The sequence below is a fragment of the Lissotriton vulgaris genome, chromosome 6 (assembly GCF_964263255.1).
Source record: "Lissotriton vulgaris chromosome 6, aLisVul1.2, whole genome shotgun sequence".
In the NCBI taxonomy this organism is placed as follows: Eukaryota; Metazoa; Chordata; class Amphibia; order Caudata; family Salamandridae; genus Lissotriton; species Lissotriton vulgaris.
In genome coordinates, this window is record NC_141694.1 from 679425593 (window position 1) to 679451791 (window position 26199).

A 26199-nucleotide genomic window follows, 5' to 3' on the forward strand; every position below is an offset into this window, starting at 1 on the left:
AGGAGCTGGGCGTTGATTTAGGCAGCGTGTAATGACTGATAGTGCCTCATGTTGGGACTATAACAGTCACCACCCTAGAGCTTTGCGAGACAATTTACCATTTGGGCAGTTCTTGCGAATTCGCAGGAACTGTTCCAACAAGGACCACTATTTCACGGAATCAGAGGAACTCAAACAACGACTTCTGAGTAGGGGATACCCTAAACAACTACTTAAGCGAGCGAGAAAAAGAGCTTGGTTTTATCCCCGTGAGGAGTTGCTCACCCCTAAAACTGATAAGGATGAACAGCAAGACAGGATTGTATGCGTTACCACCTTCAACACCCAGAGCAACAGAATTAGACGCATCATCAACCACCATTGGGAATTGATATCAGATGATATCGGGCAATCTAACCCTCCTTTACATGCATTTAAAAAAGCACGAAGTGTTAAGGACCATGTAGTTCGCTCCTTCCTGAAGACTGGAGAAGACCCCACGGTCGCAACACTTTGGAATCTGCCAGCTATTGTGGGCCATTTCAAGTGTGGTCAGTGCAAGGCATGTGACAGTGTCATTCAAACCAAGGAATTCATTTATCGTGATCACAAAATTCCGTTAAAAGCGCACACCAATTGTAACACATCAAACATAATATATGCTATCTTATGTCCATGCTCAATGATATATGTTGGCCAGACACAGCAGAAAGCTAAGGCGAGGATCCTTCAGCACATGAGTAGGGTCAGATGCCAAACACCAGGTGCACCCCTGGTGGAACATTTTTCTACAGCTGGTCACACACCAGAAAGTTTGAGATGGGTAATCCTTGAAAGAGCCACCTTAGGACCCCGGGGTGGCAATATTGCTACGATCTTAAACACCAGGGAGTTAAAATGGATGTTAAAGTTTGATTCCATTGAGAATGGGCTCAATGAACAAGATAGCTCTTTCTCTCAATTGGCAACTTTATCGTCTACCTGATCCCAATGCCATGTAGTTGTTGTAATGCTGTAAGATACATAAATCTCATGTGGCCTTTACCCTTGTGTTGAGAGGTACGCCACCAATCTGTACTTTGTGTGCCTTTTTACTTGAAGTAATAATTGGACGGCCTTTACCCTCCTGTGAGAGGTACGCCTTGTCCTGTGTTTATAATTTCAGTCCTAATTTAACATTTAACTCATTAACTACGTTTGGGATTATACTGATTTGCAGCCTTTTACCCTCTTGTGAGAGGTACGCTGCTCCATGTTATCACGATGGCATTAATTGATTATTACATGATGTCAACCATGCTGGTCATATTAATAGTTGTTTCCCACCTAATGCTGTGGTTTTTGAACGCTTTCAAATCCCTTAGAGTGTCTCCCAAATGCATCAGTAGATGATGCCAACCGTGTTGATTGTAATAACAATTGTTTCCCACAAATATACACGATGTGCCGGTTCTGTCGAACGTTTTAAAGTTAACTATGTTCTAACTATGTGACCCTAGACAGTCCCTGTACTGGCAGCAATCACTCGATGCATGTGCAGTATCAACATCATCATCCACACGGCGTTTCCTCTAAATGCGTAACGCAATGTTTTATAAGATTAATCTTTTGAGGTTACTTCAATATGGGTGATTTACTAAAATATCATCCGACTCGTTTTTAAGTAGATAGCTTCAATCCCACATCTGTAACCGAGTCTGTTCATTATGTCTACACGGGTGCCTTGCACCACGTGACTCCGTCACTATGGAGATATTTTCAAACCCGGAACCGAGCCTCGGCATTGCGAACCGAGCTCGTTACGGGGCTGGATTTACTCCTCTGACCGGTAAGCGTGTTCTTGCACTCATATGCCTTTGAATGACTACCCCGTGTTGGAGGGTTCCCATGAGTTTTCCGCCTTCTCTCCCCAGAATAATAACGGAGCGCTGATCTGACTAGACCAGACTGCCTCGCGATCTGATTTCCGACCGCGTCCTTTGGTAAGTGTAATCCCAGTCTCACTCGGACGACTTTTATCTACCCAGTCCGTTGTGATAATGTCTCTTTCCAACTATCTATTTTATCCTCCGTAGTTCTGCCCCATTCGATGTCATTTTGGAACCTGTAAACTGACTAACACGTGGCCTTCCTTAAACCAACTTGTGGTAAGCTCACCCTCCTTCATGTGCCCGATCTTTGAATTTAGTGGCTTATTAGTAACTAGGTCTAACTGTGGGCCATGTTTTGTATATTAATTAGTACCATCATTATTGACGACACGGACCACACCAGTAGACTGCACCACGGTCCTTGTTGAATACCACTTCGTGGTAAGTCTCAATTGAGTCATTTGCCATGCCTGAAACTGCTGGCTCTTGCCTACATGTTATGGTCCCTTTGAGTGGGTACTGAGATGTTTGTTTGCTGCCTCTAACCCGGACTGGCTGCTTCTCCTTCCTCCATGATAACTTTCGGGATTCTATTTAATTAATTTATCTATTCATTGAGCGCTAATATTTTATGCGCTTTTGATAAAATTGATAAAATGATCATTATATTCTTGGACCATGTGGCATATTACTCCAATTCATGCCTATTATATGGCACAGCCATGTTTTTCTCCCTCTACCACTTGATTGATTTTTATACTGATGTGCGTTTCTGGATGAATTGTATAGGGATTAGTCTTCCTACATTAATTTACATATTTCCATTAAATAGGTGTCCCCACCCCTGTCCTGTCCTGATGAAGACCCCACAGCAAGGATAGCAACCCTACCTGCATACTAGGGGGTCGAAACGTCGACAACTGTTCGCATTATCAACTCCACCCCCCACTGTTTTCATTTTTGAATTCTGTGGAGTATGTTATTCTATGTAAATAATTATTTGAACCTTGTGGTCCCTATCTCCACACACACTGTGTAGTGAGAACAAATGATGTACATATTTTGACTAAACTGTCACTTGAGAATTTCTTCTTCTTTCCCTTCACTTCCTCCTCACAGGATCACTCCCCTTCCCTTGTCTCTTGACTATTTCTGGGGCACTGTGAAATTGTGTTCACGTTCTGACATAAAATTATATATTTGTTATATACATTTCACATTGTGATTAAAACAATGTGGACAGAAGTGTTTCTTGGTTTTTTCATTTTTGTTACTATGTAGTAAACTGCTCATTGATTACTGGGACCCCTTCCTCTTATCACGTTGATAGCCCAGGTCCCAGTGACACTTTCTGGGTATAACCCCTTGTGAATACTCTGTGCTTATGATGGAGCGGTTCCGTCATGGCCCCGCCCGCTCAATAGAACGCCCAGTGCAGGCGCGGAATCAGCGCCGCGCAGGCGCGTCGGGCGGGCCATGACGGAATCGCTCCGTCATCAGCACAGCGCCACCGCAGCTGATGATGGAGCGGTTCCGTCATCAGCAGGGGAGGGGTTAAATAGTTCAACTACAAACACATTTCAAACTGAAAACTGCGCAGCTCACCATCATGCACCTGTTCTCCAATCAAGTTTCTACCACCTCAGATACTAATTGGCGGATTTGTTTTGAGCTGGGCCTTCTCTTGCAAGTCTTCTAACTGACCAGTTTATTTTTTTAAAGCCAGTGCAGAAATGAGACAGTTTCCTTGTCAGTTACATTGGTGGGGACTACTTCTGCTGATGTTTCATCATGCCAGGTACTCAAGGGACCCTGGCCACACACTATCAACAGATGATAGCAAATGCATCCACAAGAGGTCTGGAGGTTCTTGTTATTTCTCTATATTGTGGGCCTCGACCTTAGCCAGGAAGATCAATGCAAGTTGTTTTGAGCCCTCTATAATAAATGGATACACTATATGCTATCTATAGCTCAGTGCACAAAGCAGAGTTTGTTGTTAACAACCTCTCCATTACAAAATACAAACAGTATAGCCTATATTCTTCACCAGAACAGAATGGAATATAGGGGGATCTTTGATGTTAAATAGTGGTTCCCTGAGAAACAATTGTGATATTAGAACTTAAATCCTATTTACGTTTTCTTTTCCTATGTATTCATGGTACTTGTGGCATGCTCAATCTTGACTGGATTAAATTAAGTTTTCTTTGCTATGACAGAGAACTGCTGATCTCACACAAATGTATTTGAGTACGAGAAGACATTGAAAGCCTGAAACATGGAAAAGCATCCGGATCGGGCAGTAACTTTGTAGAGTGTTATAAGAAAAGTGGAATGTGTTTAATGTCTGTGCATTATCACAATGCTCCAAGCCACAAAAATCAATTAAATACTGCAAATTTCTTTAGAAACATATTGTGCTCAACCAACAAATAATATATTTCACAACAGCTTGCAAGACATTTTCTGTCTATTAGTACTAAGTGCGAATAACGTTTTCTCACAGCTAAGTATTTGACCAATCAAAAATATGTACAAATTTGTTTTCATCTTTACACTGAAAAATGTCCAATGTGACCTGTAAGTTGAAAAAGGCATTTGACTTAGTGAAAATTGAGATTTTTTAGCTAAGGATGAAAATATAGCTGTTATCAACAAGTGTTTCAAGAATGTCTCATTCCGTGTGAGTACACCATCTCCTTTCTCATTTATTGTGAGTACACAATCTCCTTTTTTCCTTATTGTATATTGATTCTCCTATACAAGTACTTTACAGTATTGTAATCATTTGACCTTTCCAACATGAGCAAGGAATAAGTAGGTGGGTAATAAATTGAAGACATAATAGTGTAATTAAGTGCATTAGTGAAAATCTGATGTATCACAAACGTTTTAACATATTGCTGAGCACTGATCGACACAGTAAAATCTAGAGATAACACTATAAAACATTCTGAGGGTGCATAAATGTATCAATCTAAAAACAAAACAGTTGGGGTTCCTTTTGGTATCCAAACTATAGATCTGTTGAAAGCAACCTAAATGTGCTAATTAACACAAGTACATTTCAACAGAAATGGTTTCTTAAATGTTCTTATTGATGAGATGTATGCATTTGCTGAAAATACTTTTGTTTATATCAAACACACCAACTAAATATAAAAAATAAGGGTATTATGCAGGTACAACTATAACTGATTGGCTCTTATTGAGGATTGCATTGTGAGTGAATGCACAAACAATAATATTGTTGCCTAAAAGAGCCTGGGCCACTGCACAATTCATATTACATTACACTATGGCTTAACTGTCCCTAATTCAGTAGGTGCGATTTGATCTGAGGCCCTCAAAGATTGTCTTCACTGTTTAGCGTTACAAGTGCACCAGAAACACCAGACAACTTCTAGATTCAGGGTCTTTCCTTGTTTTTTTATCAGTTCAGGTAAAGACAGCACGGCAACAATACAGAGTGTGCCATGAGATGGAACACCCCTTTTTCATAAAATAACACTTATTATAGTAACTGACCATGGGTTTCAGACAGGGACTTTGCATCATATACTCTTCCAAATTGTCTTACTCTTTTCCAGGATTTTGTTAATGTCTATTATTCAACATAGATGGGCATTATTCTAGGGGGTTTATCCAGGTTTCTAGGAGAAAATCCCTAATAAAAGATGTTTAATAGCTTATGTAATCAATGGCGATTGCCATTGCCTGCGATTGAACAAGTCCTGAATGAGTAGGTTTTGTTGATAGCTGTCAATAATTCCGTATTTGCTCGTACAGTCCCCTTAAGAACCTAATCTATGGAAAGGTCTCCATGGTGGATCTACCTTCTATAGACCCTGAGGAAATTGTTGACTAAACTTCTTCCAGATGTTTGAGATGCTGGAGATAATTGACAGTCTCCTGTTGAGGTTATTTAGCAGGATACGGGCTATTCCCCAATCCCTGGTGTAAAGCAAGTGTCTACATCATCTATCTGGTAAACTTTAAAGCTCAATAGTGGAACCCAGCCTCCACAGATCATGCCACAATTAAAGTTTCCAACATCAAATAGACTTGGGAGACATCATCAGGCTTACAGCTTGAGCTTCAACTACATTTGTTATGGCAAACATTTTTAACTTGCTCTGAAAAACTGTTTTGCTGCTCAGTACTTTGAAACGTGCAGGATATATTTAATGCTTATAAAGTGGGACAAACTGTTCATGATTGATGGTTCATCCATGGTAATTGATATTGAGTTTCTGTGGCAAAAACGAATTCCAATGTGTACACTATCCCTGGATTTCCAGGAAAAAAGTGAAGAGGGAGACAGTTAGGAGAAGATGTAGTCGGCCCGGAAGCCAATGCAACACGATTCTGGAAGGACAAGGGAAGGCGGTAAGAAGGCCCTGGGGGCAGGAAAAGTCTTCAGAGTATCAAGGTGAGAATGGAACTCAGGAATATGCTGTGAACGGTGGCTAGGATGTGGCTGGTAGGAGGAGATAGGAGTAGGAAATAAAATGAGTGTAAGGTTTCAGGTGGGAAAGCAGGAAACAATGGCTCAGTGGCAATTGTACACTCCAGTCATCCCATAAAATAAAATAAAAAGTAAAATCATGAAAAGAGCATCAGTAGTGATGTGGTGCTTGAGACAAAGGAAAGTCAAAATTAAGGACTCGACAAAAAAGCTACAATACTATAAAATAACGAAGTATATATAAAAAAGATATGCTTGATATGAAATACTTGTAATTAATGAAACTCGAGTACAAACACTGTTGCATGCACACAGATGTTTGTGCCCATAATGGGCCGGTTCACAAAGATTTACAGTCACTTACTACTGTACTACTATTGAATTCCAGGAGTAAGCCATTGGTAACATGGCAGAACTCCTGACTTACTCCTGAAATGTGTGCATACTCCAGGAGTATTACAATAGTAAATCACAATCACACATGCACCCTTCTTTGTAAATCTGGCTCTACGAGTGTAACTTTGTTGTATTGCTAGACACTTAGGTCCTGATGCACAAAGGGTCTCTGCACTCTTAGTAAAGGCCCGCATTCGTGAGGGAGTCTCTCCGCATTTGGGGTGGAATATCCGCAAAGAGAATTCTCAATGCGGAGATTCCGCCCGAGTGTGGAGACTCCCTCACAACAGCGGGGCCTGACTCATGAGTGCGGAGGCCCTTTGTCTATCATTGCAGAGATTCCGCCCGAGTGTGGAGACTCCCCCACGACTGCGAGGCCTGACTCACGAGTGCGGAAGCACTTTGTAAATCATTGCGGAGATTCCGCCCCAAGTGTGGAGACTCCCCCATGACTGCGGGGCCTGACTCACGAGTGCGGAAGCACTTTGTGAATCATTGCGGAGATTCCGCCCCAAGTGTGGAGACTGCCCCATGACTGCGGGGCCTGACTCACGAGTGCGGAAGCACTTTGTGAATCATTGCGGAGATTCCGCCCCAAGTGTGGAGACTCCCCCATGACTGTGGGGCCTGACTCACGAGTGTGGAGGCCCTTTGGAAATCATTGCGGAGATCCCGCCGAGTGTGGAGACTCCCCCATGACTGCGGGTTTCCACCACGAGTACGGAGGCCTGCCCTTTGTGAATCAGACCTTTGAAGTTTATGCTTAATTAACTAACCTTAAGGTCCCAATTCACAACGGGCACTGCACTCGTGGTGGTGGTCCCACAGTCACAACGTGGGGCCGCACTCGCGGTGGAGACCCCGCAATGGGTAACTGTATTACAGAGGTCCCGTCATCACTACGGGGAATCCGCCACAAGTGCGGAGGCCCTCTATGAATCGGGACCACAGTCTTTATATTAGGAATTTCCAGTTATCCACTTTTCATTTCATTTTACACTTCTTTCCACTTTACAAATATTTCTTTCATGCAACCCTTTCCGATGTACATTTTGACATGCATGTATTAATAAACATAATTACGTTTCTTCGTGTGTTTTACAATGTTCATTTGTGCAAATGATGTGCTCAGACAAAATTATAAGGTGCAAAGTGGAATATTGTAAATACACACAATCGTGGTGGATCTAAGTAAAGGCTGGGTTCTATGCCACAAGATTGCATTTTTCAGCCTTCAGGAGGACATGAAAGTACATGTTCTATATTTGAAGGCTGCCTGTTCATGAATACCAATGCGCTGTGCCGAGGAGCAGTGCACCTTCTTATGACTTTAAGGCGCATTGCGTTCATGGCTGTTGGCGTGAGCGGCATGATTGGAATTGTGTGCTGAAAATGAATGAACAGATACCTGTGCTTTTCATCAATGAAGGACTATGCCTGGCTCTGTGGGTAATAATTCTCCGTAGGAGCATAATTATCAAGAAAAGGGAAAATCAATCTCTGTTTTCGTGTGTTTCTATACCTGAAACTTCTCTTTAGCATCGGTGTCGGGAGCCTTTAAAATGGATTTGTATGTCTAGAAACACACCACATGACTCTTTCAGTTCGTGCTCTTCTTTATTTTCATATTATAGTTATATTTATACTTAGAACTGAGTACATTTCGCTTTTATAAGCAATAGGCCACATCTCGCGAGATCTGCTACACATAGAACATATGGTGAGCGGAGGCCTGGGTGAAACCAGATTACAGCAACCTGGATCTGGTAAACAGGTGCGGAAACACTGCTCGATTGTTGAAAGAATAAGTGTCAGTGAGCCCCAACGGTAACCACCGGCTCAAATTAAGCGCCGGGTGCGACAGTACTAGAACGCAGCTGGTGTCTACATTTTTATAATACCGGTCACGGGGTCCATTTTATAAAATAACCTTTTAACCGAGTGCTTACCCCAGAGTCACCATTTTGTAATGTCATTTCAGATGTAATCAAAACTCAGTTTTCCAAGTGCCTAGCAGCAACTCTTAAGCGCTAGACATAATGCAACTCATATGCACGTTCAGCAAGTAATAGTATATTCCACAAGTAGTAAATTCATATTATCACGGAAATGTTGTTTTAAATGCAGACCAACACTAATTCACGAAATCTTGACAGAACTCATTTTTGGCTGGGCGAAAATCTATCCCTTCCATTCTTTCTGGCAGGAAGAGGTTCCTAAATCTCAAGACAGAATGGCGCTTACTTAACCCGCATTAAGCCTGAAAATGCAATAATGACTCTTTTAAAAGGATAATAATTCTAATTCCCCTATCTGCGGCAATAAAGGCTGTACACAGCTAATCTGCTTTGCCCTTTCAATTAAACGTGTTCGGGGCGTTCTATGTAGTCAGCACCCAGAGTGGGTCATTAAAATTCTTGTTCTCCGTGAGTTGTGTGCGGTTCGCTGTTGTTTTTAAATTCCATTAGGTCCGGATGGTCTTTATCGCCCCAAGACCGCGGTGACTTCAATCAGCCAATTTAATTACCTCACGAAATTGTCAGCAGAAGCGCCAAAGGAAAACAGGAGAGGATGTGACGTTATCAAATTGAAATCTCGCTCTCCGGCGTTTAATCTGCGCCCGTCGATATGGCCCGTCGATATGGCCCCGCCTTGGGGGGCCCCGGGACGAGGGCCCGCCCTCGCGTCTCCTCCAAAGGACGCTTTGTTTTTGGTAAGCTTGATCTCGAGAGCCAGCCTTGGAATATTAACGCCTCTGGGAGGGATCTGGTGACTTTGAGGTCACTGCTAAAAGTCTTCATTAGCAAACTCTTTTTAATGTTGAGGTGTACACAGGCTCGCAGGTGAAGGCACTTTAATCAGCTGCCTATTTCACCTGTCACTTAGTGCTGCTCCAAAAAGCACATTCTGGAGATCTCCCCTTGTGGGGGATCCACCACACACTGAGCCTTGTCACCGCACTGAATCCGCCTTATTGGGTGGACTGTTCCTCCCTTGGGATCCGTCTAATCTTGGGATCACTTCAACCCTGGAATCCAGCTCATACTGGAGATCTCCCCTCCCATTGGATCCACTGTACACTACAGACCTTTCCTCTTCTGGATTCCACTACATGTTGGAGATCCATTACAGGAGTCTTTCTTCTGTTAAAAATCCATAAAGGAAGCCTACAATTTATTGTAACAATTATATTAGTATCATAATCAAACATTTTCAAATGTTCAAACCTCCTTGATTAGTTATCTCAAATAACAATATGGTGTAAAAAACGACTTGCCATTAACCCATGTGCAAATATCCCAAAAACAACATCAGCTGTCATCATTCTATGGTTGTAGCAAAGATATCTCAATATTAAATGTGCAAAATGTACATCCACTTCCACCATATTATCTACCCTATAATACGGACTGCTACTTTCCTGGGATCCACCAGACACTGGGGCTCGTATGTTACGTGGGATTGGCCACATAGTGTGATCCCCATGGAATCAGATACACACTGATTGTGTGATATACTTTCTCGTTGGATTAGGATTACTTTTTGCCCTGAAGAAGCCTGCAGGGGTGAAACGCGTTGGCTGTGTTGCATATATTTACGAATAAAAGATCTATCACATCCAGCCAAAACGTGTTCCTGTCATTGTCACTTTTCTGTGTGTTGTGGACGGAATTCAAAGATTGTTGTGCTTTTGGCTCTGTACATGTGCCCCTCTTATTCTTGTTTATATATGTTGTATTTAAGACCATTAACGATGGCTGGTCTTGAGAGGTGGGCAATTTGTGACATAGCGTATAGAAAACCTCATTAGGGTTCCCCTATCATTATTACTTTGTCGATAATATCGGTAGTGGTGGGGCAGCATATACCCTGCCACCGTGATTCTGTGGGTTACAATCTATATATGTAGCATGTGCTCTGCTGAGAAAATCTACCAAACATTTGGAGTCACCACTCCTGAGGACTAATGTATACAGGAGACCAACCCCTGCTGGGATCTACATACACTTGATTGTCCTCATTCCTGTGGATTCACGTATGCCATATAATGGGGATCACTCACCACTTCCCAAGATTCATGTATACTGGGGATCATCCTCTGCTGAAAACCACACTTTGGGAGTCACCACTCCTGTGGATTCACAGGCACCATGCACTAGGGAGTCATTCATCACTCCCCAAAATTCACGTATACTGGTGATCGCACCACTATGCTGAGAACCACCACACTTTGGGAGTCACCATTCCCTGAAACTTGCGCCTTTTGTGAGTCCTCCTTCTCCTCTGATATCCACCATTTTCTGGGAGTCACACCTTTTTTGAATCATTTGTATACACATTGATAACTCCGTTTTTGGGATTCTCCATCGACTGCCGGGTCACCACTCTCTATGATCAACATATATATTGAGGATCCTCCTCTCCTGAGATCCAGTGTACAGTGGCAACGTCCCAGCATCTTCTGATTTTCACACACCAGAGATGAACCCTCCCTTAAGATCCAACATATAGAAATGACCATCCAGCACAATGTTGAACACTGTTCTTACAGAGTAAACATTATGTTGGCACCCAACATCAGGGTGCAAAAACAATTGCAGTTTGATTGGTGTAAACGTTTCACGGCTGCGAGTATACATTGTGTTTTTTTCACAGTTTGTGAAATATGGGTTCACAGTCTGGATCCTAGTGCCCACCCTACAGATGGGATCTTGCACATACCCCACCCCAAAAGAAAGGTAAGCCGATTCAATGCCGATATGCAATTCCTTGGTGCATCCTTTGAAGCAAGTAAAGAATGTTATTGTTTTCAGTAATTTAAAACAATAACAATTTCCCAAGCACATGAAAAAAGAAAAGAAAAATACAAACCCACCTCAAAAATGCATAGGTCTGCTATTCTATGTGATCATACCCAACTAAGCATAATAATAAATCCACACTACTTGTGATACGTCTAGTCGAAATAAATCCCTAGCATGCTTTCTCTGAGAATCTTTTCAGTAGTCCGCTTCTACACCAGGATGGGTATATGCGATTCGCGAGTTAATAGTAACTATACCACTGTTCACAAAAAATATAAGTAAAGTGATTGTATGTTTAAAAAAACGGGATGGGGAGACTGCATCAGATAAAGGCACCGAAATAAATTGCAAGGTGCAATGATTAAAATTTACAATTCCTCTTTTCATAGAAAAATACCAATAAGGTGGTTTGAAATTTGAGGCTCACTAGCAGCCTGCCACTTGCCCTCAAGTCAATATAGCTTCAAAAAAAGGCATCCTGGTGTCCCTTGAAATGGCGTACTTGTTCTGCCGGCCTCCTGCAGATGTAATTCATGGTAACCCCAGATTTGATCTTACACAAATATCTGACCTGTTGTTCTCTGGGCTCATTTTTTTTTTGCATCATTTGAAGCAGCCAGCGTCTACTGTGGTGACTGTGAGAAAGTTCCAACAATGGCATCATGCCACGACCACTTGATGGTGCCACGGCTGCCACGTGCCCGGAAAAGAACCCTGCCCACCAGAATCGCGAGCCCTTCCCTGGCTTCCACTTGGACGTTCCGTGACGAACAGAGTGCCTCTACCACACAAAATGAGCGCGCTGCATTCTGGGAAACCTGCTGGAGCACGCGTCTTGCTTCGAAATTGAACCTTGGCAGATTTGCCTCGCTCATTTACGGTGGTCGTTAATCAAAAGCTTTAAAGAAGTTCCGAGTCTCCAGTTCCATTAGAGAACCCCATTCCAGAAAGGATGGACTCTTCCAAATCGAAATACGCTACTCTGGGAAGGGGGTGTTTAGTTAGGACTCGCCTGTGTGTCATGCAGTTCTCCTGCCAGGGGCCTGCCTGGTCCTCACTCTGGAGAGGAGCAGACGTACCCCGTGCCTTCAGTGAGTGTGTTCAAATACCAGGTTTGCTCGACATTTCATGGTTAGAGTTATTTACCACTGCAACGACCCCGTTGGAGAAAACTCTGGCCCGGTCAAGCGTTGGCGCGATTTGTGCAGCGGACTAACACTTCCACCTGAAGACCCTTGGAGCCAGCTTTACAGAGCACTGGTCTAAAGAAGCTGCAGTGCCAGTTCTAGCTGGCAGACGCCACACCGAGCACTATACCATGACAACCTGAAGGGTCCATCCATGAGAAAACACGCACCCGCGTGGGCACGCGATTACGTTTATTGCTCGTTGCATATTTGAAACATTGTTTATGGCTTTCAATTTGAGAGCAACTCTGGATTGTTGTACGACGAACGACTATACGGCTGTAACCATTATTAAATTGTGGCCAGGTAGCGACACATAATTTAACTCCCCTCTCCTGTTCCTTTTACTCCCCACTCCCCTGTTCGCCGTTCTCTCTCCTATCCCCTCTATTCGCCTTGTACACTTTATCAATGTGGCGCCTGCTTCATCCAGCAGACCAGAGCTCGCCCCTGGCCTTGGTACGCTGGAGCCAGCAGTGCTCCGTGCCTCCCCTCCCTCTACAGTCCTGTTTACGTGACGCTGTACGCCCGCTACGCCCTGATGTCACGTACAGCTAAAGAATGTGCGTGCACAGACAGCCGCGTGCGGGCAATGGGTCGGCAATGGGCCTGTTGTATGCAAGGACAATTGTTCCAGTTCCCCGCCACCTCCTTCTGCGGTTGAGCCATCCAGAATTGGGTGCTGTGTGTGCCCTTCATGCCCACGGGCTTCGGTGCCACAGCACCTGTTGCACTAATGACACCTAGGTCCCTGTGTGTTCTTGCTCTGTCCTCAAGCTGGACGAGCTCCAGGCTGTTCAGGTGTTCGCGGTCGCTGGCCAAGGTCCTGAAGCGACGACAGGCTGAAGCACCTTTCTTAGCGCGCAATGTCAACCCGATCTCGTGCACCGCCGTTCAAAGCGGAAGAGTCCAGGGTGCAATATAAGCCATTTAAACCCTGATAACCACCTCGAAAGAAAAATACAAATTACCAAGCCGTGGTTAAATGACATCTGCATATCACGCTAGCTCTTGGCTATTTTGTTACATTTAAATGAAAGAAAAACTCATTTAGACCGACGTGCTAAATAAATGCATCACAGCCAGTCAGTGAACTGTAAACAGAGCTATTAAAATTCGCACAAAAGGCGGCCATATTCACTGTTTTATTCATCTACGTGTACGCTGAAGGAAAAAGAAACTGGCATGAATAGATGTTTATCTGGTCTTCTTAGCAGGTTGGGTAGGTGGTGTTTTAGCGCCGAGATGACGTTTTGCCGCTTTCCCGCGCTTTCCTACGGACATACACTGCAAACGTTCAAAAGCCTTTGAAGTGTACTTTCAGGTGACCAACAGGACAATAGGAAGCCGTTGGGAAATGCAAATGTAATCAGTGCAGCAAAGAAATAAAAGGAAAACTGTGGGGTGCACAGCTCGGCGTCACATTATAATGTATACTTGGCTGAAGGCTACGAGGGTGTTCGAAGCCCGGCCTGAAATGCTGTGTATTTGACTAGAGAACACGTCCATAGCATATCCCGAAGCTTGTGCGTTAAATATTCCGAACAGTGGCGTAAAAGTTGCGAAGGTCAAACGCTACAGCTACCGGTTAAAAAAAAAGAGGGTTGGAATCTTTACACGGTTATTAAAGAGACAATATTGTCGTAGCGAGTATGTTGATTTGTATTTGTGAACAACGTGCCTGTGATGACGACACGAACCAAATGACTCCCAAGACATCGCCGCGCTAGATTTCCAAGGTTCTGGGTCAATACTTCAGACCTCCACCATCAACAGGAGGCCCCTGGGAGCGGTTTAAATGAAACGGATTCGACAAAAACACATTCATCTCACACGTTATCTATGGCGCCGACGTTTGTGAGTTTCATAAGCGGACATCACGGTGCCCGCTCTGTCACCCGACGTAAAAGTGAACTCGAACCCTCAACCTCCCCCATTTGACGCCCCATTGCCCAGGAGGGTGCGGGACTAGAGAAGACACGGTGGGTGCTGCAGACCCGGAGCCGGGTGGTGGAAGGTCACACAGAACGCAGCAGAGAGCCACCGGGGTGACGGGTAACGAGTGCAGGAAAAAAAAATGAGGGGAGACAGACGGATCATGGTCAGACAGCTGAGCTATTAGGGCGCGGGATCTGGCTGGACCCCGTGAAATATGCTGAATTTACCCGGGTGTAAATGGCAGACACTGAGGTGCATTCAGCAGCACCTGCGGGCTGCCTGCCTTCCCTTCAGAGCAGCAATGTGCAGGAGGTGAATGGGCTTTCATATTAAAAAAAAAAAAGCTGGATTTAAGGGGGCATCAGCCCTCCTTTTGCTCCAATATAATTCTGGCTGGGATCTGTTTTGTAATGGAGGGAAATATAGGCTCGCAGTCTGTTATCACTTCAAGCACCTTAGAGAAAGATTTGGGAGCCGCATTTTTTGTATATAAGCAATGACCATGCACTGCACACGTCAGATGTCTCTGTCTGAGAAGTTGCACAAATAAAAAAGTGAAATAAAACTTACTAATTTCTTTTTTATTTAATAGAGCTACTCGACCCAATTTAGGATGAAAGGGCACATTATGTTCACCTTTATACACATTATACATTAACAATAAATCAAACGTGTGAAAATCTCCGGAGTAAATGTTACAGAACACAATGAGAGTAAGAAATGCAAGGGTCGCCTATCGTCTATAGTGGTAGCTATTATTTGTGAGGATTTCATGGTCAGGAAAAACGCTAAGTTAAGATTTGATACATATCGGTAGTAATAAGACTTTAATACTATCCAAAGGAACCCTTTTAAGCATCCTTAGAATAACGACAGATTGATAAAAATATAAGATTTTAAATCCATGCCTTTTAGTTTGCAGGGCATTAATGCTGGTACATAGCTCACTGTATTATAAGGGTTGCAATGTATAAACTGGAAGTAACTAAAGGGTCTCCTGTCAAAATCAGTCAACAGCTTATCTGCATAACATAGAAATATGTGATCTGCATGTTACACAATGAGCTTTGCATAGACGCATGAATCCTCTATGCTATTTTGCGAGTAAAAACTGGGACTAGCCAAACAGATCTCTCAAGCAAGGGCGGTTTCCACCAGACTTATCTTACCAATACTATTACCCCATAGATGTAATGGGCACACAGAGATATCTGCAGCAGGTGCCTTAAACCCATAAGATATTTTCAGACACAGCCTCTTTGTGACCCACTAAGTCAGAATAGATTTACTGGCATGTGTGTCCGTGTTGCCAAGTAGTTTGGCAATGTTTGAAGAAAAAAAATGTATATGTTGCCAGCCAGGCGCTGCTTTTCATGACTGCGCACCTCCTGACTCCACCCTATTCCTTTGACATACCTTGACGTCCAGTTTATGGGTTCCCTGAGAATTTTTTCAAATCGGGTAACCCCCAGAAGACAGCCTACCGCCCCAGTAGCCCCCCCCCTAACCCCAAGCAGCACCTAGTAGTGAGGGGATAGTAGGAAGTATGGATACAGAGGGAGGAGTTGAGCGAGCAAAATCATTTAGGATGAAATGTATGTACACAACTATTTGTGTACATATTAGCTATGCAGGAGGGGTGGGGTGGGAGGCGGGCATCTGAGAGTGTGCAGGGAGTAGGGAGGGTCCATTCAAACACCAGTGGGGGAGGGGTGGCGGGCTTGGGACAGCCACGGCGCTAGACCGTGGGCACACAGGAAGAGTGATGGGGGAGTGAGGGGGGTGGAGATCCCATTCAAGGAGCCGGGAGATGAGGCTGCTAGCCGGTTGCCATAGCAGGGGAGGGGGCAGGGTCTAGCCGCTGCTGCTGAAAGGGACTCCTAGCAGCCCCGTCTAACTGCCACACACGAAGCTTAGGAGTGGGAGAGGACATCACAACACAGCGAGGGATACGACCGAGACGCGTGTGACACCACACGCAGACGTGAGCACATGATTAATGTCATTGTGAACACAACCAGCGGCACTTGTATGGTTGTGGCACCCGGGGAAGCACGTCGGTGACGTCAGAGTGCGTGAGGCGCGGACTGTACACAGCACGCACCTGCCCCCTGCTTGTAGACTATAACTTAAGTGCCTGGGTGCAAATATTGTCCATTTCAAAGGAGTGATTGCTATTCCGGCCGAGGCACGTGAGCCGGAAATACGAGTAAACTGGTGTGTGTGGGGAGGGGGGTGGTTGGGGTGCCTCTGTCCACAATCTTTCTACAGACTAAACACACGTCGTGTGGCAGACACCCGCGCGCCTTAGTCTGTGTAATGGGGACACGCTGTACACATCTGCATGTCTAGCTCGGCCAAGAGAGCGCCCATTTGAGAAAAGAACGCGTTCTTCTTGCTTATTCTTTCATTCGCTTGCTTCAACAACTGACTTCATGATGCTATTTACTTTGTCGAAGGTTTACAACTTACGACTTTTGTGAGCACCACTTCCGGTCCGATATAGATATGTCTTTTAATGTTTAAAGGAAATCGTCTAGATATATAGGTATATCTACTTAAGTGTATATATTTAAGAACAGATCTGCAGATTCACATCTGGATACATACACCTGTCTATGTATATGTTGATGATGGTGAGGCTTTCTGTACATATAGCAGATATGCACAGGTATAACGCGTGTATGCATAAACAGACAGATGCATACACAAGGCTAAAGCCCAGGGCCACTACAGCGCATTGATACAAATCGCCCGCTGCATATGAGCTCAAAGAGTCCTGTACATTCAACTGGTGCGCTGCGCCTGCAAGGGCCGCGACGCGCGTGAAACCATCCACGAGGTGACATATGGACCCGCGGGCCGTGTGAAAGGAGCAGGCATTCCTGAACACGGTTGCTAAGAGCAACGTGCCTCAAGCACCACCTTAAAACCAGAAGGAGGCAGAATATCACCCGGGATCGATCAGAGGCCGGCTCTCCTGTGACCGATAATGGGCTTCCACCGCGGAAGGACAGGCCCCACTGCCTGGGAGGATCACTCAACTCACTCTCCTGTGAGGAGCGTCGGAGTGTGTTGGAATGGACTGGTGTTCACTCCACTCGGGGTCCCGCCGGCTGCTGGGAGCGCGCGGAGAGCTGGCATGGGGAGTCACCAGAAGAGCGTTGGTGTAGTGAGAGGGACAGGGCGACGTGTGCGCCACCACGCGTGAAGATGTAGGCCCCTTGCCGGTAGCAAGGAGAGTGAGTGTGAAGTGTGACAGTGAGGGATAGCGCGATGTGTGCGCCACTTCGGCACTGCATGGCATTATGCCTTGACCCCAGTAGTTTATGGTAAAATGATGGGGTCACCCTGCAGAATGTGTGAAGGGTCACCAATTGTCTTACAGATATCCGTGGGCCTTGAGCTGAATGGAGCCCCCCTGAAGGGAGTGGAGCCCCTGAAGATTTGCCTCCCCACAACCGTGCCGCGTCCTGCGTAACTCCCCTGCCATACCGAGTCTGTAGTGAGGGGCGTGGGCGTGAAGTGTGAGAGGCGGACAGGGCGATGTGTGCGCCACAACCTGGGAGGTACATACAGAGTCTGGTGTCAGGACAGTTGTAGTGTAAGGCAGTGGCGGCTGGTGACATTTGAAAGTGGTGGGGCAGAAACTCGGCAGCATACTGCACCGAGAAAATTTTGAAAAAATAGTGAAAAAATGGTGCCACCTTAATACCACTGGTACAGCACCTTTTGCAAATCCACACTTGTAGTTCAGTCCCTTCTGCAGAAACATGCTGCTACGAGCCAACTAACCCCACTTGTATGACTGTCGCCTAATGTGGCCATTTTCAAAACTTGCCAGCGACTGTGAAATCTCCCCACTTGACCAAATTCTGGGATCCTATCCAAAGCATTTTAATACACTGAGCATTATTTTGATTGATTGTTAGATTAAAGTGCACCTTGGATAAATTCAGTTTGGGATGTGCTCTAAATAGAAAAAACACTCTTGCGTATCAATTACTAAACAACAAGGTTGCTCCACTTAGCACAACATTGGCTTGTGTATACTGTACATGAAGAGCTGACATATCTAGGCTCACTCAAAGCATAATGTCAGGGCATGGGGGCCCATGTTTAAAAGCTTAATTTTAATATTTGTTAATGCCGGGAGGACAAACGAATGTAAAACAGAAGCATTCAAAAATAAAAAAAACAATTTGAAATAGTATATTTTTACATGATATTTGCTGTCATTTACATGCTAAAACCTTTGATGGCGAGACTCGTTGTTTTAGCTCTTAGAAGTCAGGCCACACTAATGGCTAGGCTCGACCCCATGAATTGCTGGCTAGCCCAGTTCTAATAGCCCCCAACACACTAATATTGGACTGTTCCAATTTGCCAACATGGGGCTAAATCCCCAAACATTTCATGTTACAGGATACACAGGTGTGTACATCCACCTTTGGCATCTAATAGTTCTGGAGATAGACAGGTTCATTCAGACAGTCTTCTGGTTGAGAAGGACTCCTCTAGTAGCTGTGCAAATGGCATCAGACCCGTACTATACACATGAATGCTCGATGGGCCCATCCCAGAATACTAGTATTAGTCTTTAATCCATGAATACCCCTCACCCACTGATGTGCGGCCCACCTCTCCCTTCCATCTCAGCCTCATGTACTGTTTGTACGTTTATATGCATGCCTAGTTATGCGTTTGCCCTCTGTTAAAAAGTAACTGATCACATGTCTTCTGCTGCAGCAACTTTGTTTTTGGAACCCCCAAATGCACATTACAATGAAATCCAACTGATCACAGCTTCAAAAAAACAAGCCTTTATTGCTATCAAAATTATTTCATGTACAATGCTCAAATTATCAAATTATCAAATTGCGGCTGGCAAAATTCTAGTGCTAATATGCGGCATTATACAGATGACTTTCCGAAAGAAAAAAGCAGCCGGTAGTTTGCACGCACGTTGCCTTCAACCTTTACTTAACACTGTCGGCAGAAGACAGGCACATTCATTCTGAGAATCTGACACCTTCGGGTAAAGTTCGCGCTATATAAAATCGAATAAATAAATAAATAAATGTAGGCCTCGCTTTGCTTTGGTGCACTGAGAATGTGTATGTAGCCCGCAGTGTGTTCCACTGACAATGTTCTTCACAGCCCTCAGAGAGCACGACATTCAGTGCACTGATCCTTCGTGCGGCCATCAGACAGTGCACGGCGCAAACGTTTTGAGAGCACGGTGGCCGGGGCCTATTTTCTAGTGTTTTTTTTAATAGTGCTTTGGATACCCACACACATGCTATGCCTGAGGCCTGCTGCACTAAATGGGCCTGCACTGCAGGGCGACAGGTCGGACAGGAGAGAGGTTTCTTTTATGCATCCCCCCTTTTGTTACATTGCACAGCCCAGCAAAGCCCACGCAGCCTCCCTGAAACCCTGAGCGCGTGACAGCAAGTAGTTTATCTGTGTACATTTTGACCATTTGGTATTAAATTGGTCCGCTCTGTTTTACCCGGGCACTCCTCGCCAGTGCTTAGATAGTAATTACGCAGAAAAAGTAATTGAAAAGTTGGGTATTAGCACACACAAAACGGGCGCGCAAACATGTGTGCCTATGACGCCCCCACCCCCTTATTTCCGGCAGCCTGTACATTGGATTCCAAAGACACCCTCAGTGACGGAGGCTGCCATCTGCGCCAAGGTGCTCTGTGCCCGAATGTACACCTAGAGAATGAATCCATGTAAGGATGTCTGAAGGGTAGAGGCCTGGCTGGGTGGTCCTTGACAGGATGTGCAGGTCACAGCTGATGTCAGCAGCGAACACTTAGCCTGCCGCCGTCGTGCAGGACATATAGAACATTGTTTTTTTCACAAATTAGTCCCAGGACTACAAACGTGGGAGAAAAGTGCGAAAAGGGGGGAGACATTGAGACAAGTGCAACTAGAGTGTAAAATGTGAATTCTGGGGTGGTTGTACAGTGTACATACAAGTAGTACTGTAATAAGATAATAATGTTGCACTTACATTAATTTGCCATACGATACGACGAGTGAGTCAGGACAGGAGTCAGTCACCGTCACGCACTTGGATCAACTGGTCTGTCTCAGTGGTCACCTAGTCTGGAGTTCAACGTCGTCTTCTAGAACCTTCCTTCGACTTTCAGTTGCTCACGCGCGGTCACGTCACTGTAGCTTATGGCCAATCACCTCAACTTGGCTTGATATAGCCATATGTGATTGGCCATTACTGAACTAGCAGCAAACACCCAGGCGCGGCACCCCATGATCCTGACCCCTGCTCTACTCAGCCAATCCTGGCGCAGGCTTAACAGCGCCACTGCGCCAGGATTGGACTACGAGCAGGAGAAAAACTGCCCATATTGAAACCGGGGCCCCGGGTCCCTGCCATGTCTCTCAGTGCTACAGGGGGGGGGGGGCGAGGTTTATTCGGTACTACGCATGCGCAGGCCAGTCTCAATTATGAGCACTCCTGGCTGTTACATGCGTAGCTAGTCACCCTGACCCCGCTGCAGGTGCTTACGCTCTGGCTGCCTGCCTGTGTGCGCTGTCAATCACAATCACTCTCTGCCGCAGCCCCGCCCCCCACGGCCCACTTCCATACGCAATGCCCGATTCTGCTCGTCCCGGCCCTGTAGCGCTGTGCGCTCTGATTTATTGTAAACACAAAAGGAACTTTAAATAAAAATACTCATACTGTAAATATGTTGCTGGCACCAGCGGCGGGCGTCCATGGCTAGTGGGGCAACGCCCCAACGCCCCCAATGGACGCACCGCCACTGGTGTAAGGGCAGGGAGACGTGTGCGCCACAACCTGGGAGGTACATACAGAGTCTGGTGTCAGGACAGTTGTAGTGTAAGGGCAGGGAGACGTGTGCGCCACAACCTGAAGGGTACATACAGGGTCTGGTGTCAGTTGTAGTGTAAATACAGGGCGTACCTCCCAGAGTCTGGTGTCAGGACAGTTGTAGTGTAAGGGCAGGGCGATGTGTGCGCAACAACCTGGGAGGTACATACAGAGTCTGGTGTCAGGACAGTTGTAGTGTAAATACAGGGCGATGTGTGCGCCACAAACTGGGAGGTACATACAGAGTCTAGTGTCAGGACAGTTGTAGTGTAAATACAGGGCGATGTGTGCGCCACAACCTGGGAAGTACATACAGAGTATGGTGTCAGGACAGTGTAGTGTAAGGACAGGGCGATGTGTGCGCCACAACCTGTGAGGTACATACAGAGTCTGGTGTCAGGACAGTTGTAGTGTAAATACAGGGCGATATGTGCGCCACAACCTGGGAGGTACATACAGAGTATGGTGTCCGGAAAGTGTAGTGTAAGGACAGGGCGATGTGTGCGCCACAACCTGTGAGGTACATACAGAATATGGTGTCCGGAAAGTGTAGTGTAAGGACAGGGCGATGTGTGCGCCACAACCTGTGAGGTACATACAGAGTCTGGTGTCAGGACAGTTGTAGTGTAAATACAGGGCGATATGTGCGCCACAACCTGGGAGGTACATACAGAGTCTGGTTTCAGTTTAGTGTAAGGGCAGGGCGATATGTGCGCCCCAACCTGGGAGGTACATACAGAGTCTGGCGTCAGGACAGTGTAGTGTAAAGACAGGGCGACGTGTGCGCCACTACCCGTGAAGATACCTCGGCCCCTGCCAAGTAGAGCCTGTACTGAGGAGTGAGGGTGTGAAGTGTGAGGTACAGGGCGTGGCGCGCCCACTGCCTGGCAGAAGCCGTGACCCCCGCCATTCAAAGCCGGCAGGGGGCAGCGCGAGCGTGCAGTGTGAGACAGGGAGAGGTGTGATATTTTCTTTGAAAGGAGCCCACAGATTCCCGCCACAAATATAACACTTTCAGGATCCTGGAGGTGCGCTATGAGGCCCTGGAATGGAGTTCCTTCCTCCTTCCATGCAGGGAACTTGACCCACTGCCACATAGAGCATATGGCGACGAGCCTAGGGGTTACAGTGTGTGTATATGTTTAGGGGGGGGGGGCTCTGTGGTGCCTCTTGCCTCATAGGAGCTCCGAATTTCCCACCTCGCAGAGCATGTAGTGAGCAGCCTGGGGCCGGGGGTTCCCTTTTGCCTGGTAGGAATCCACACAAGGCACGCGGAGAGGAATCCGGAAGTGCAGTGTGGTAGATGGGAGTGTTTCTCTCCCTGTAAGGAGCATTACCCCTCATCCAAGCATAACCTGTGGCCATGAACCTGGGCTTTCAGTGAAAGGTTGAGGGAAAGGTCCGTTTTCACCCAAGGGGGTTGGAGTCCTCGTGGTACCAGCAACATGTAGTGAGTAATATGGAACTGCAGTGTCGGTGGCCACAGGAAAAATCTTCTGGCACTGGCGCATGCACTGGGCTGGCTAGGGGATGCCTTCCCGTGTAGGGCGCTTCGAGTCCTTCTGCCTCGCTGTCCTGTCAGGGATGGGGTATGGTGGTTTCCCCCCGCCCCAGATATACATGTCACACATGCACTGGCGTAACTGTGCAATATGTGCAGTGGCACCGGTAGTTCTGGGGGGCACACTGAACCCCCATTCATATCCCTATCTACCACTAGAACCAACCAATATCCATGCTCGCCTAGGGTCCCGTTGCACCCTTGGTATGCCACAGCATGGGGGGCGAGGGCCCGCGTGGATGCCTGAGGAGGCGAGCAGGGGGGTTCCTGCACCCACCACGGCCCGGGACGCGCTCCCACTCCAGTCCCTTAAACGGATGTTTTTATTTCCGTCTAACTCTCGCTTTCACATCTGCAGCTACTTTTGAGAAACTCGCCGATGCCCGATTAGCTTCGTCCGGAGGCGATAATGGGGTGGGGGCGGAGTGGTGGGAGGAGGGGGGGGGGCAGGGGTTTCAAGTGTACGTTGAAAAAGTATATTTCTGCAGACAGACAGAAGTATGGACAATAAAGGTCCACGTTACCTTGGACAGCAGCTCGGGATGCATACCAGCCTTACCTCTCGGTGTCAACTACTACCTCACACCTAACATTCCTTTCAATGTAGTCAAACTCAAAATCAGTTATAGGACTGCCCCGTTTGCATTAGCAACTACCTTGGATAGCGCAAAGAACCCCCACCCCGATTTGCGCTTCAGCTTTCTCACGAAGAGCGATCAAATATAGAGTCAATATCACCTTTAACCATAATATTTATTCATAGGTTGGTCAGTCTGACCCTATACCCAAGGGTGAAACTGTCAAAAGAATTCACCTCGTCCAACTGTTTTTCAACACAGACTGTCGGATATATTTCTAACAAAATAATACACACTTAACTGCACCCGTCCAGTTGCATCAAAGCACAAGACCCTACAAGTGTCTCCCTTGTGTGCACTGTCGAGCCCACTTATCTGCTGAAAGTGCCTAGAGGTCTCTTCAGCGCTCTTTGCGCAATCACCAAAACCACTTATCATGAGTTACCTTCTGGCGTGCACCGTTAGATTGCACCAGAAGTCCACAACAAAGGCAACGTGAGGCAGCTTTCACCATAGCAAGAACGACAGCTCTTACGCTGCCCATTCCTTCCCCCAAGAAGGACCACATGAATCTATCCATCAGCAGCCGCGCGCAATACAGGGGGGCTCAAAGCACCTGCACATATACACCCCACACTGGCCGACCAGCCCCCACCAGCCACCGTCTCCCAGCAGCCACACACACAACATGACCAGGGCGTCCGTCCTTTCTTACCGAAGCGCAGCACATGCGTGGTCCCGTGGCAGAGTCCGAGGCAGAGGGCGCAGAGCAGCAGCCCGGCCGGGCACCTGGACAGCGGCGTGGCTCCGAGCTGCCGCGGGCGCTCCATGCTGGATGGATCCAGACGCAAGTCCTGGGTACCGCGCCGGCGTTCCCTGTACGACTGGGCGGTGCACGAGGCAGCAGAGGGCTGGGGCAGCGGGCGCAGCCGGTCAGGGCATGGCTCCGGGGCAGCGCGGTGGTCCCGACATCCCCATTAGTAGTCCTTGCATGTCCCCCGCTCACTGCGCCAAGGAGCCACCTTCCGCTGCCGCGACGGCCATGGCGCTCAGAGGGAGCGGCGGGAGCCCGGCTCCATCCCGGGGATCCTGCAGGGGAAGCGGAGACGGAGTCAGTGCACGATCCGTGGGGGTGGAAGGGCGGTCAGGGGTATGGCGGCAGGAGCGGCAGCCCCACGCACGGCTCAGGCGGAAGGCTGCGAGCCGTCTTCCTGCTGCACTGCTGCACTGCTTCTGACGCGCAGCCAAGATGAAGTGAGAGCAGCGAGGAGGGACCTGCTCAGCTCCAGGCTGCCGCTGCCACCAGAGCCCGCCTGCCTGCACCCTGTGGTACAAGAGGAGAGAGCTGTGCGGGGAGACCCGCTCCGCTCCAGGCTGCTGCTGCCTGTGCCTGCCTGCACCCTCTGGTACAGGAGGTGAGAGCTGCACTGCTTCTGACGCGCAGCCAAGATGAAGTGAGAGCAGCGAGGACGGACCTGCTCAGCTCCAGGCTGCTGCTGCCACCAGAGCCTGCCTGCGCCCTGTGATACAGGAGGAGAGTGCTGCGAGGGGAGACCCGCTCTGCTCCAGCCTGCTGCTGCCAGAGCCTGCCTGCACCCTCTGGTACAGGAGGCGAGAGCAGCGAGGAGCGTTCCAGCGCGTGCTTGCACCCTCTGATGCAGGCAGCAAGATGCTGCCGGTGCGCAGGCAGGGCGCGTGGGGCTTCCCTCCTTGGCCGTCCGCCCTGCTCTGTTGATATGCAAGGCTTGGGCAGCGGTTGAGCCCCGCTGCAAGCCTGGGAATATCTGAGAATGTGTGGCCCTGGGGGGAACAAACATAAGCTGAGCTTAAGGAAGAAATCCCTACAGAAGGGCGAGGGAGCTCCTGTAGAGCTCAGAGCATGTACCTCGCGCAGGGTGAGGGAGATGAGGAGCTTAGAGTGTGCACCTCACGCAGGGTGAGGGAGCTTAGAGAAGAGGCCTCTCCCGCGGAGCTCTGAGCGTGCACGTCACGCAGGGCGAGGGAGATGAGGAGTTTAGTTAAGAGACCTCCCCTGAAGGATGAGGGAGCGGAGCTCAGAGTGTGCACCTCACGCAGGGAGAGGGAGCTTAGAGAAGAGACCTTGCCTTCGGGATGAGAGTACGGAGCTCAGTGCGTGCACCTCACGCAGGGTGAGGGAGCTTAGAAAAGAGACATCTCCTGCAGGGTGAGAGAGCGGAGCTCAGAGTGTGCACCTCACGCAGGGTGAGGGAGCTTAGAGAAGAGACCTCTCCTTCAGGGTGAGAGAGCGGAGCTCAGAGCGTGCACCTCACGCAGGGAGAGGGAGCTTAGAGAAGAGACCTCTCCTGCAGGGTGAGAGGGCTGAGCTCAGAGCGTGCATCTCACGCAGGGCGAGGGAGCTTAGAGAAGAGACCTCTCCTGCAGGGTGAGAGAGCGGAGCTCAGAGCGTGCACCTCACGCAGGGAGAGGGAGCTTAGAGAAAAGACCTCGCCTTCGGGATGAGAGTGCGGGTTCAGTGCGTGCACCTCACGCAGCGTGAGGGAGCTTAGAAAAGAGATATCTCCTG

General features: G+C 47.3%; 1 protein-coding gene across 1 annotated transcript in view; it reads right to left on the reverse strand.

Moving 5' to 3' along the window:
- Positions 1-25206, reverse strand: part of GRIK2 (glutamate ionotropic receptor kainate type subunit 2) — a 1496154-nt gene extending 1470948 nt beyond the window's left edge. The window contains exon 1 of the mRNA XM_086926667.1: positions 24370-25206. Coding sequence (XP_086782793.1) covers positions 24370-24484 — 115 coding nt within the window. The 5' untranslated portion in view covers positions 24485-25206. The remainder of the gene's footprint in view (positions 1-24369) is intronic.
- Between the last annotated feature and the right edge of the window lie 993 nt (positions 25207-26199).